The sequence below is a fragment of the Eumetopias jubatus genome, unplaced genomic scaffold (assembly GCF_037043125.1).
Source record: "Eumetopias jubatus isolate StellerSeaLion01/CBP00866 unplaced genomic scaffold, mEumJub1_p1.0 scaffold_6, whole genome shotgun sequence".
NCBI lineage: Eukaryota > Metazoa > Chordata > Mammalia > Carnivora > Otariidae > Eumetopias > Eumetopias jubatus.
Window position 1 is genome coordinate 118,051,015 of NW_028274812.1, and position 13,061 is coordinate 118,064,075.

At 57.9% G+C, this 13,061-nt stretch overlaps 1 protein-coding gene across 2 annotated transcripts in view; it reads left to right on the top strand.

Annotated features, from left to right (window-relative positions):
• GRM4 (glutamate metabotropic receptor 4) overlaps nucleotides 1–13,061 on the top strand; it is a 106,831-nt gene that overhangs the window by 37,063 nt on the left and 56,707 nt on the right. For both annotated transcript variants that reach the window (XM_028120600.1, XM_028120601.1), the window contains exon 2: nucleotides 5,642–5,858. In XM_028120600.1, the coding sequence (XP_027976401.1) occupies nucleotides 5,642–5,858 (217 nt within the window). The remainder of the gene's footprint in view (nucleotides 1–5,641; nucleotides 5,859–13,061) is intronic.

Below are 13,061 nucleotides of genomic sequence, written 5' to 3' on the forward strand. Positions count from 1 at the left end.
CTGCAGGGCCTCCCCGCTTCCCTGGTGAGAGAGGGGCCACGGTTAGCCAGCTGGGCGTCCCGAGGTCTGCGTGGGCCCTGGCCAGGGCTGGCTGCCAGAGGTGGCAGCAGGGTCCAGCTTCAATCTGTGGCTGCCCGGCCTGGCTTGTGGGTACAGCAGAAGGGGCAGAGTCAGCTGGGAGGGTGGGCAGGGCCTGAGGCCAGGATTCGGAGTTGGTGAACAGGAAGGCAGAGCAGCTCAGTCTCTGCCTTGTTTCTGGTATCTCCTGGCTGTGATACTCAGAGGGTACTTTCATCTCTCTGAGCCTCCATTTTCTCATCTGCAAAATGGGCACAATGGTCCTAGCCTCGCCTCCCTCTCTCCTGCTAATAGCTAGCATTTGCTGAGGGCCCGCCTCTTCGGAGCACTTTGCATGTATGTGCAAATGCAGTCTTCTGTGTTGTCACTCTGGCTTCTTTATAGGGGAGGAAATTGAAGCCCATAGAGGCTGCTTGCTTGCCTAAGGTAACAAAGCTGGATGACAAGGCTGGGTCGCCACACAGCCCCAGGCAGGCTGGCTGCAGGTTGTGCTGGAAGCTTCTGTGCTGTGCAAAGCATTAGGGAAGAGACAGGCAGGGGAGGTGATTTAAACACTAAAGCACACAGGAAGAGGGTTGGTGTTACTGTGGGGTGGCCCTGGCGTGGCCATGGTGATGGTCATGGACACCCAGCTGCTTGGCTCGGGGTGCTGCAGGCCTCGTGGAGGTCAAGGTAGAGGTTTGATCCCTGCCTGTTCTAAACAGCCTTGAATGAAGTATCGGCTTTCAGGGAACTATGCCCTCGGTGGCTCTGGGGCGCGGGGCAGGTTTCCTACCTGTCAGTTCCCTTCTCCTCTGCTGGGTGGTGTGGGACTTGGAGCAGCCACTCTCAGGGAGTCCCTTGATTCTGCTAGTCGGGGAGCCGGTGAGCCAGAGCCTGAGCCGTGGGCATCCTGGGGCCAGCCAGTGTTGCTGTACCTAGTGGGGATGTGGGGCTGCTGGCCGGGCCTGGGACAGCCTGAGAACAGATTCAGGCTCGAAACACACACGTGTGTGCCTGGACACACAGGCATGTAACATACTTACACATGCACATGCATGTGCACACCCACACGCGCACATGTATGTGCAGGGGCCTTTGCCTTGGCTGTTCCCTCTGCTTGGGATGTCCTCCCTCAAATACCCACATGGCTCCCTTCTTCACCGTCTTGAAGTCTTGACTCAAATGTCGCCTGGTCAGAGAGACGTCGCCTGGTCAGAGAGACTTCCCCTGGCCCCTCTAACAGTCCCCTGCTCTGTTCTTCCTTTTCCTCCTGGGTCCTTATTTCCATCTAACAGCTTAGGATCACCTTTCCATGGCCTGCCTCTGTGTCGATTGGGAGCCCCACGAGGACAGAGGGTCCACCTGTCTGTCGCCAGCACTCAGAACTATGCCTGGCAGGCTGTCAGTACTCAGTGACTATCGGTAGGAGGAGTAAATGAATGAATGTGCTGGGTGCTCACGCGCTTAGGGCACATGCTCCAGCACATGCGCGCGCACACACACACACAGATGCACTTGGCATTCATCTTCATTGCTGCTCAAGCCCGGAAGCAGCTTTTGTCTTTCCCCACGTGGCATGGACCTCCTTGTCACTCCAGAAGCCTGAGAGAGAGAGAGAGAGAGAGAGAGAGAGGGAGAGTGGGAGAGTGCGATCGCGCGCGCGTGCGCGCGCACGGGTTTGGGTCTGGCTCACTGCCTCCCAGGCACGGGGTTGGGGGGTGAATGCGCATGGAGCGGGGAGAGATTTCTTCACTTCCTCCCTCTCTCCCATCTCAGTCACTCATCCCTTGGGTGGGAAGTTCTGCTGGGTGCCAGGTCCAGCCACAGTGGGTCACTCTGGGGTGCCCCACCTGGCCCTTCCGGGGATGCAGTGGGTGTTGGGAGTAGTCTACTTTTCTTTGTGTGTCCACAAAGTGGCCTTGCCCAGCATGATGGGGGCACCTTAGGATGCCTGCTGAGTTGACAAGTGGGCCAGGCATCCTCACACCAGGAGGACATGCCCAGTGCCCCTGCAGCAGCCCCACTCGGTGCTGTGGGAGGTCTGAGCAGGCTCTCTGGAGCTCAGGGAGGGCTGCCTGGAGGAGGTGACATGGGCTCTGTGGGCAGAGGAAGCCAGGCAGATGGGACCGAGAGTAGGCCAGCTGAGGTCGGTCAGGTGCCCCTGGAATCTGGGTTCTGGTTGACGCTGTGCTGGCATTGGCATGGGTGTGGCTGGAGGAGGAGGACCTTGGAGGGCCTGCCCGGCCAGCATTCCAGAAGGAGGCGCCCCACCCGTGGGAGCATAGCTGGAACTGGGCTGGGAGAGAGCTGGCATTGTGGCTGGGAGGTGTGGGGATAGAGGGCTAAGGGAGGTATAGCAGGAGGGATTATAGCTCACCTCAGAGCTAACTTTTCAAGTGCTTACTGCCTGCTAGCTGTTCATGAAAATTCCCTCATGTGACCCTTGCAACCCTATGAGGCAGGGATTGTAATTATTCCCATTTTGCAGCTGAGAAAACTGAGGTCTGGAGAGGTGAAGTAACTTGCTGGAGGCTTCCCACCTAGTGGGTGGCTGAGCTGGGATTTGAACCTGAGCAGTTGAGCTCCCCAATCTCAGCTTGAAACCACCCTGCTAGGAAGTTTGGAGGGCCTGGAGCTGAGGAGGAGCCTTCGAGGGCGGGGGGAGGTGGAGCTGGCAGGGGATGCTGGCTTATCCCTCTGACCCTACTCAGGAGGCTCTCTCCTCCTCTCAACCACCTCGGGGCTGGGTCCCTTTTCCAGGGTCTGGGGAGTTGTTGGGGGCAGAACAAAGGTTCGTCCTGTGCGCCTGAAATCTGAGGCCAGGGCACCCCTGCAGACTGACCCACTTACCCTGCAGGAACCCCATGCTTGGCCCTCCTACCTTTGTGGGAATGGGGGTGTGCAGTGGGGCGGAGGCCTGGGTCCTGATATCTGGACATCCGTCTGTCCATCTGCCATCCCGGCCCATGCTGAGTGCCTGAACTACAGGAGAGGTGGGAGGAGGCTTGGAGGGAGGAATGAGGGGTGATGAGGGAGCAGTCTTCTGTGTGAGGGGCCCTGAGACCTCCCTGGGCTTCCTGCCCCTCTGCTGGGTACAGTCCCTTTTGACTCCAGTGCCGTGTTGGGAGAAAACATCAGAAGTAGGAGACAAGCTTCTCCTAATCAGGAAGAGAGTGCGTTCCTGGGCGTGCGATGAGCCCTCTTTGCTGAGGGCCAGGCACCGAGGGAAGCTGACAAACAAATCTGTCTTCTCTCGGGACCTGCTGGGAAGGCAGGTCCTGGCCCCGCCCTCTCCAACACCTACTCTGGCTCCAGCTCCAAATTTGGGGCTCTTCTGTTCAGCGGCATGCCCCAGGGGTGCTGTCGATTTTGTTTTGTTTTATTGTTAAAAATGTGTTAAATCCAGACATTTCGGCCATGTGCAAAACCAATGGGGTGGTGAGCCCCCAAGTACATGGGACTCAGAGTTGTCTGCTCTTGGCCATCGTTCTTTCTTCTTCCACGTGCTCCCATTGTGATGCTTTTGAAGCGAACCCCAGACCTCATCATATCACCGCCCCCCTCAGTGTTTCAGTACAGACCTCTAAGGCAATAGGTCTCCACTGGGGATGGTTCTGCACCGCGGGGGGCCCTAGGCAATATCTGGAGACATTTTTGATTGTCGCGACTGGGAGAGGGGTGTGCTACCGGCATCTATGAGTAGGGGATGGGGATGCTGCCAGACATCCTTCAGTGCACAGAACAGCCCCCCAACAAAGAATCAGACCCCCAAAGTCTTAGTAGTGCTGAGGCTGAGAGACGTTGCTCTGAATGACAGACACTTAAACACCAACCAACCCCTAAAACCATGATACCCCTTGGCAGACGACGCTCCTAAAATTAACCACCAACTGTCCAAACAGAGACCACGTTCTAGAGGGTGCTGTGTTCATGCTCAGCGCTCTCCACGGCAGAGGGGACTGGCTAGTTTTCGGAGGCCACAGACACAAGTAGGAGAGGGGACGGATGCAGGTGCTTGGGAAGATTATAGTGTGGTTTTCCAAGCAGGTGGTATGTTTGCATCATCCTGCATGCAAAACATACAAAGGGTACCAGGGGAAGGCTCTCCCCTCAACCCTGTCCCCCAGCCACCCAGTTCCCTCTCCGGAGGCTGTTTTGTTTCAGAGTGGGGAGGGTCCATCCTGCCCCCGCGCATGATAGGCAGGGTGCTGCTCACGCGCGGAGCCGGCCTTGCTGCTTTGCTTCTGCTGTGGGTCTTGGAGAGCGGTCCGAGCCTCGCATGGAGAGCTCCCAGGATCTTTTTCACGGCTGAGTAGTATTCCTTGTAGGGCTGTGGTTTTTTTATTTGTTTGTTTGTTTGTTTTACCAGATTATTTCCAAAGGTTTGCTCTTACAAACAGTACCATGGGGGTTATATGCCATCTTAGAAAGACCACAAGAGCTACAATGAGAGGGCTTGGGGTTACCCTTAGTTGCTCAGTGAATCTGGACAAGCCATCATCTGTTTTCCCCACCCCATCTTTCCCTTTCTCCTGAGTGAGTTCAGTGAGGGGAGACAATGAGGGGCCTTCTGGACCCACCTGGGGGGCATCATGGGGGGCCGAGCTGGGCTATGTCCTTGTCCTCATGGGCGTCCTTTGTGGAAGGCGGACCCCTGCTGTCCCTGGGGATGGGGACACCCTAGGCATAGGCCAGGTGGGCAACCACTTGTCCAGGGGGCACCCAAATCCTTTTGCCCCCTGGAACATTTCCCACCCTCAGTGGCCACAGACTGGCCAGGAGGTTTTTGTCCTTGGGTTGGATGTCAGCCATAGGAAGAAGGACAGCTTAAGGGCTCTGCATCTCGCCTTTGCATGGAGAGGGCCCACGTGAGGTCTGTGGGGGCACAAAGGAGCTGTGAGTTCAGGGTCTGCTGGGTGCTGACATGAGGGGCTGCCTGGGGGAGGAGGGTGATGGGCCAAATGACCTCTCAGGGCCCCTCTTGACACCCTCATCCCAACCCCATCCATAGGCTGAACTGTGTCATCCACCTAGGGGTCTTCCCCTGCTGGGATCTTCTAGCCCTTTTGTAAATGGAGGCACCCAGAGGCTCTGGTGCGTGTTTATGTGTGTAATCCTATATGATCCCCTGGTGTGTGTGTGTGTGTGTGTGTGTGTGTGCGCGGTTGGGGGACCACCAGCCACAGGACCCAGGTGATGCTGGTGGGGACACTTCTCTGGAAGAGGAGGGCTTGATGCTGATGCGCCAGTCACTTCTCACCCTGATGTCAGTCTCACTCCCACTGGGGATGGGGGAGGACATGGGGAGGCCCCGGGGTGGAGGGAGCTGAGAGGAGGTGGGAGGGGAGCCAGGGGAGGGTCACCCAACCAGGTGCTCGCACTTCTGGGCCTCAGTTTCCTCCCGTGTCAAGCGGGCTAGGACCCACCCCACCCACATCACAGGGTGTCCCTCAGGACAAGAAGGGCTGGGGCAGTCCCGAGCCTGTGCGGATGGGCAGGAGACTGGTGTGGAGTGGTGTGGTGCTGGCTGGGCACGGTGGGGGTGCCAGCCGCCCCCATCAGCGGCCCCTCTCGCCCCCAGATCCCCCAGATCAGCTACGCCTCCACAGCCCCCGACCTGAGTGACAACAGCCGCTACGACTTCTTCTCCCGCGTGGTGCCCTCAGACACGTACCAGGCCCAGGCCATGGTAGACATCGTCCGCGCCCTCAAGTGGAACTACGTGTCCACACTGGCCTCAGAGGGCAGCTACGGCGAGAGCGGCGTGGAGGCCTTCATCCAGAAGTCCCGGGAGGATGGTGAGTCATGCTCGGGAACGGGGATGTCGGGACAGTGGCCCAGCGCTGCCTGAGAGGCTCTCTGGGTCCTGCCGTGGGCTCTGCCTGCCCTGGGCCATTCCCCTCGTGGACCTCCATCTGTCTCCTGGGCCCTGGGGAGCCGTCCGTGGCCTTGCTGGCTGGCTAGGTAGCCCCCAGGGCTAGGGGGTGGATGGGAATGACTTTTGCCGACCAGGCCAGGCAGACGGAGGGACTGTCGATATTTCTGGCATGGGAGCCAGTGGAACAGTGCTGTTCTCAGGCAGAGGGAGAAGGGGATGGGGTGGAGGTGGCTTTGTTTAGGGAGGGTCTCAGGGACCCAGGAGATGGGGCTCAGTCAGCAGGTCCTTGGAGCCAGGGTTGTGTGAGGCATTGGCTGTGTGGTGGGAGGGAGAGACCGGGGCGGGCAGCGTTATGCTGGTTCCTTGTGGCTTCAGGGAAGTAGGTGCCCGTGGTTGGGATGTGAGGAGCTGGGAAAGGGATGTGCTCTCCTGGAGGTCTCCCCCAACCGCCACCAACCCCTTACCACAAGCCACCTTTCCCCCCATGAAGCTCCCCGCCTTCCCTTAACTGTCCTCAGAAGCTCCAGGGATAAAGTTTTAGATATCCACAAGCAATAAGAGGCTGGCACAGCAAGGGTTAACACTCCTGGCAGCCTGAAGCCTGGCCCGCTCAGAGGGTCAGTTCTGATGGCTGTGCTGAGGAGGGTAGCCTGCACACGGGGCCGTGGTGGTGGGCGGCCAGCCCAGCAGTCAGGCCCCTGGGTCGGGGGCTCCACCTGGGTCTGGGTGAGCCTTGCCAAGCAGGCCAGTTCATTGAGGGTGGGGTGTTTGGGGGAAGCAGACAGGCTTCTCCCCTCCTGACAGACCCAGCTCCTGGCAGAGGGGCCCCGGGCCTCTCCCAAGGCTCTATCTCTAAATAGCTCACTGGGTATATTTATACCCGCATAACCCCGGGACTCTAATTGCTTTTCCTACGGAACCACAGAGTATCCAGAGGCTGACATTGGTAACACCCTGTGGGCATAATCCTGCTATAAGTCTCAGATAAGCCCCTTTAATTGTACAGCTAGAGCAGCTCGGGTGCCTGCAGCCTGGTAGACAGAAGTGGGGTGGCCCTGACCGATGGCCGGGCTCCCGGCCACTTGCCACGCCGGCGACTGGCCAGGCAGAGGGGAGCATGGGCTGGACGGGCTCCCACTCCCACCTCCAGGCAGGTGGGCGGCAGCTCCCTGGGGCCCCCTGGTAGTGCCACAGCCCCCTCCCTCTGGCTGCCCATATGTCCTTTACTGCTTTGCTCCGACACGGGCACCTCTCTCTGGGCTGGCCCCACCCACCGCACTCTGCCGGTTCCTATCCTCAATGGCTGGCATCCTTTCCCAAGCAAGCCCACCGCCCTCTGTTTCAGGTGCAGTCTCTGCAGGATTTGGGGACAAAAGTGCTAGAAGGAGGGACAGAAAGCCTAGAATTTTAATGTTCAGTGGTATTCAGTCCCGGGCACGAGGGACCTAGAAGCCACTCCCAGTACTTACATGGCTTTCCCTATGTACCTCACAGCTGCTGAGCACACGTTTGACACCTGTTGTCCTGGGTAATCCTCCCTATGCAGTGAGGTAGACACCCCCATTCTATAGGGGAGGAAGCTGAGGCATAGAGAGGCCAAATAATAACCAGCCCCAGGTCATACAGGTAAACAGGTAGAGAAGGGATTTGAAGCCAGGCAGTCTGGCTCCAGGGCTAGAGGTCATAACTGCTTTTGTAGTCATCACTCCATCTTCTGCCCCCGTTTCCCACAGATGGGGGCATGACAGACAGACTGATACACACACACGCACACACACACACACACACACACACACACACACAGCCTGGAGGGACACCTGCTGACATCTTAAGAGTGGGAGAGGCATGGGATTGGGGTGAGGCCTAGGTATTGCATTTTTTAAAAAAAAGATTTTATTTATTTATTTGTCAGAGAGAGAGAGAGCATAAGCAGGGGGAACGGCAGGCAGAGGGAGAGGGAGAGGGAGAAGCTGACTCCCCACTGAGCAAGGAGCCCGACACGGGGCTTGATCCCAGGACCCTCTCGATCATGATCTGAGCCAAAGGCAGACGCTTCACCGACTGAGCCACCCAGGCGTCCCTAGGTATTGCATTTTGGCTGAAACTTAGACTATTGTTTGAATTTTCCACAAGCATCTAATCAGGCATTTGGTGGTCAGAAAATATATAGTCTACGCAAGATTTTACAAAGGAATTCTAGAAAAAGAAGAAAACTAGCTGCGCTGCTAGGGCCCGTGGCTCGGGGCGCTCCTGGTCTGGCACAGGTGTCCCTCACAGTGCCCCCTGCACCCCATCCCATCACCGAGGGCCTGACCTCCCATGTCCTTAGACCCTCCTCCTGTCTCCCCTTGCAGCCCCAGGGCCCTGGCTGGGCCCGCTCTCGTGTACGGGCCTTTAGGCCTCCCTGCCCCTCCCGCTAAATGAAATTTGATTTGGAGGAACGTCTTTAGGTGGGTGAAAAGAAAAGGAGAGAGAAAGCCGTGCTCCAGCTGGCCAAATTGAAATCAGAATTGAGCGGCCTGTAGAAAGAGGCCGCTGTACCTTGTAGCCTAATCCCTGTGAAAGATTAAAGATGTCTTTGGCCGTATATAGTATTGATTCGTCCTCTGAAGTATAAATCATCTGTGAGTTGCTCAGAGGAGTGCCAGGCAGCAGGGTAGAGGGGAGGGCGTGCTTGCCAGGTGGAGGATGGCACATCAGAGCTGAGGGGAGAGCTTGGCCAGTGAGTCCTGGGTGCCTGCTGTGTGGGCTTGGGGTCCTGCAGGGGAGCACCATTGCGTCCATTTTATAGATGAAGAAACTGAGGCCCAAAGGAGTAGGTCATTTCCCCAAGACCATATAAGCAGGATGTGGGGGACCAGGGACTGGAACCCAGCTCTGTCTTCTGGGTGGGGAGCTCTTGTGTAGCACTCAGCATGGGTTGGGCCATTGGCACAGGGCTTAAAGAAAGCCCTGGCCAGCGTTTCCCAGCCCCCATCAGTGCCGCCCTCTCCCACCCCAATCATTCAGTCGTGTGGCTCATGCCCCAGGCCATGCTGTGGCCCTTGACTGAGCCCTGCCCTGTACCAGGCACCCTCCCTGCACTATTGTGAATCCGGGTAACAACGTTGTGGGTCCAGTGTTTCTGTTCCCATTTTACAGAGGGGGGAACTGAGGCTCCAAGGGGGGAGGTGGCTTGCCCAGGCTCACACAGTGAGGTATTGGAGCAGGACTTGGAGCCAGGCTGTCTGTCTCCCCGCCGCCCGAATCACCGAGGTGGCAGCGTGTGGTTAACGGGCAGCTTCTGGAAGACAGATCTGGGCTCTGGCTTGGCTGCCTCTTGGCTGTGAGAGCCCAGGACAGTCACTCAGCGGCTCAGTTTTGGTTTTCTCACCTGGTCGCTGCCAGAATGGAACATGCTTCTGGCCCACGGGTGTGGGAGCTCAGAAACACACATCAGAGGGCTCTTATCCAGGGTCCCGCTGCCTGGGCTGCAGCCCTCCCTGTCGCCTGGCCACTCCTAGGGAGGCCCAGGGAGAGCTGGAGGGCCCGCAGGGACAAGGCTGGGCACTAATGGTAGCTACAGGTCATGTTCAGGGACGAGGCTAGGATAGGACAGCTGGGCTGGTGGCGCCCGCGCAGCGAGGTGAGCTCCAAAAGCAGCTAGGGCGGGACACGCATCGGGGTGAGGGGTGCATGTATGTGATTTTCTGGACATGTGCCTGGGGGACCTGCCTCGGTAGGGGTGTCCGTGGACAGGCCTTTGTGCATGTGCCTGCTCATGTGAGGCGTCTGGTGCATTTCCCCATCTTTGAACGCCAGGACTCCCTCCTCCTGGCCAGGCTGCTGAGTAAAACCTGGGATTAGGCATGCAGAGCAGGCCCCGCCTGGGCTCTGGAGATAATGGGAGTGAGTCACCCCAGGAGGGAGAGACAGCCTGAGGGGGTGGTACCAACGTGGCCCTGTGCTCAGTGCCTCCCTCCACCATCCTGGGCCCCCTCAGGGTTGGGGTCTGGGGTATAAACTTTTATACCCCCACAGCATCTCTCTGCCCATGGGGCCCCATGTGAGCCTCAGTTTACTTCCCGTAGTGCTCCATTTCACGGAGGAGGAAAACGAAGGCTCAGGGAGGTGAAGGGGTCTGCTCAAGGTCAAACAGAAGTGTGAGTAGCAGCCCAGGCCTCCTGCGTGGGTGGTGGGAGAATGCATATTAGGTAATATTGATGGAGTCCTTCAATGGACCAGCTCTTGTTTTATGTACTTCATGCATGTTAACTCATTTAGCTCTCAAGACAACCCCATTATATGGATGGCAAAACTGAGGATCAGAGAGGTTAAGCAACTCCCCTGAGGTCACACAGCTGGAAAATAGCAGGAGTGGAATTTGAATCCAGCGGGTGGTTCCCCCACCTCTGGTGCATGCGGCAGGAAAGACACAGGCCAGCTCCTGGCAGGGGCTTCTCCATGGGGTCACCTGGGGGCTTTGGTTCTGGTCCTCTCTGGTGAGTGATTCCAGCACCCTAGGCACATCCAGGCCTGTGCTCCTAGGGTGGGAACAAGATGGCCGCTCTGGGTGGTGACAGGGCAGGAGGGGGTGGGGGTGGATGGGTCAGCCTGCTCCTTGGAGGACGTCCTGCCCCTTGCTTAGTGAGAAGTTCCAAAGTCTCATCTCCCCGCTGTGTCCCTGTGTCCCCTATTGGTATTCCGGAGACACTGGTGAGTCAAGCTGTTGCTGGTCTGACCTCCAGCTCCAGCTCCCAGGGCTGAGCGTCAGACTTGCATTTAGATGGCCCGGGTCAGCGCAGCAGCACGGATGGAGACTGGCAGGGCCGGCAGCCGAGGCTCAAGGCTGGGGCGCCTCCTCATCCCACTGCGTATGTGACATCTCTGGACTCATCTCTTGCTGTAAAAGGAACACTCTCCTCCTGGAGGCTCTAAGGGGATGGGGGAAGAGCTTGGCCAGCTGGAAAGATTGTGGCACCGGGTTGGGGGTACTGACTGTGCTTATGTATCTGGGAAACCAGAGAGGAGAGGTTTGTCCCAGGGTGTCCCCAGGATCCAAGGCCTCCTAAGGGTGGACAGAATGCCTGCTTCCCTTCCCGCTGCCCCTGGCCTTTTCTCCTTTTCTCGTCCATCTCTCTGCTGCAGCCACACCTGCCTCCTCACTGCTCCTCTAACACTCTGGACATCAGCCCACCTCAGGGCCTTTGCACTGGCTGGCCCCTCTGCCTGGAATTGTCTTTCCCTGAATATCCACGTGGCCCACATCCTCTGTGCATTCAGGTGTCTTCCCAGCTGTCCCCTCTTCAGAGAGGCCTTGCTGACCACAGTATCTAAGACAGCCCCTCCTGGCCGGTTACTCTCCTTTCCCTGTTCCTGGCTCTGTTTTTCTTATAGCACTTGACAAGTGAGTTTATATTTGTTTATGGTCCACAAGGGCAGAGGTATTTTGCCCATTTTGCTCTCAGCTGCATCCCTACGTCAGTCCCTGGCACATAGTGCTGCCTAGTAAATGTCTGGGGAATGGGTGACCATAAAGCCCAGCCCCCAGCTACTTACTTCCTTAGCTCTTCTCCCAGGGGCCTGAGGTTGTTCTCCCAGCCTGCAGAAGGGCAGACTGAGGCCGACAGAGCAGAGGCACCTGGGGTTGGGTCGGGTGGCCCCGGGATCCCAGCTTCCAACTCCCCACTGAGCTCCCTGGCTGGCCCCGGCCCTCTCCTGACTCCCCGAGGACAGAATCCTTTCCTGGAGGCAAGAAGCAGGGATATGAGAGCCCAGGGCCGCTCTGTAGCTGCGTCAGGCTGAGACGCGGGGCTCCACTTCCTCTCATTTCTTGCAACAGTGCCTGTCTTGGGATTCTTCGTCTGAGGGGAAGAGGCTCAGCCTTCCAGACCTGCTTGAGCTTCCCAGCTGGCTTGGGCTTCGCACCCCCCCGGGTAGGCAGCCCCGGTGTGAGAAGAGAGAGAGTTAGGGGCCCTGCTGGCTCTCGGTGGGCACGGGAGGAGCGGTACACCACCAGACCTCGCGCCCTGCCCTGCGTGCGGTAGGGCTCAGTGGAGTTTGCCTGAATAAGGGAATGAAGGGATGTGATGATGCATCTGTTAAAGGAAGAGCTATACTGCAGGGCTGCATGGGACCTGGCGCAGCGAGACGGGCTTAGACAAGTGAAGAGGAGGGGAAGGGCATGCCAGCTGGGGGAACAGCATGAGCAAGAGGCTGGCGGTAGGAGTGAGTCAGGCAGATGGGACCCCGCTGAGGGGCTTGTCCTTGTGGCCATGGGACAGGGACCAATGTGAGAGAGAGCTGAGCAGGGTGTTTTCAAGCCAATGCTGTATTTAAAATTTTTTTGGCAGTTGGAGTCATGTCTGCTTACCCCAGGGAGTGGATTAGCACATACCGTTTCCACCTGCTGTGTCCCACTTGCTCAGGGCCCTGGAGGGTCCTCTCTGCCCTTAAGGCTCAGACCAAGGCCCTGCCTCCCTGCAGGCTTCCCTCATCTGCTCTCCCCCCATGCAGAGAGGCTCACCTGGAGGGAGGATGATGGTCCCCAGGGCTCACCACCTGGGAAGCCTCAAGTACACCCACCCCAGTGCCTACTGAACTTTCCCTGAGCCTCTTCCATATGGCTCTGTGCCCCCTGATGCTGGGGAAGGACAGGGCTCACTTGGCTCTGTGCTTCTCACCCTCCCTTGCACACAGCGGGGCCTTAATAGAAGTTGATAGAATGAACACGTGGGCCAACAGATGACCAGCCCTGTGTCCTTGGGTGCGTCACTGCCCTTCTGGGGCCTCCTTCTCTCTTCTGTAACAGGAGAGTCAGCTCATCTCCAGCATCTAGCTCTGCCCCCCGTAGGCTGTGTCCTCACAGTCCAGGGTGCCAGGCTCCAGGCATTTTTCTCCATCAGCAAGGGCTCTCAGAGTAGTGCAGGAAAAGAAGACATCCCTCAAGACCTAAAGGAATGGGTGTCAAATGGGGATGCTTCAGAGTTTGGTCTTTTGGTTCAGGGATGATTGGGACCAATTGTACAGGGACAGAGCCTGGAGCATGCAATCTTCTCACCCCCAGTCAGATGAAATGTGGTTGACATCAGCCAAGGGACTGGGGGGCCGGAAGCAGGGAGGAGTCCTGCCACTGGCTTTAGCT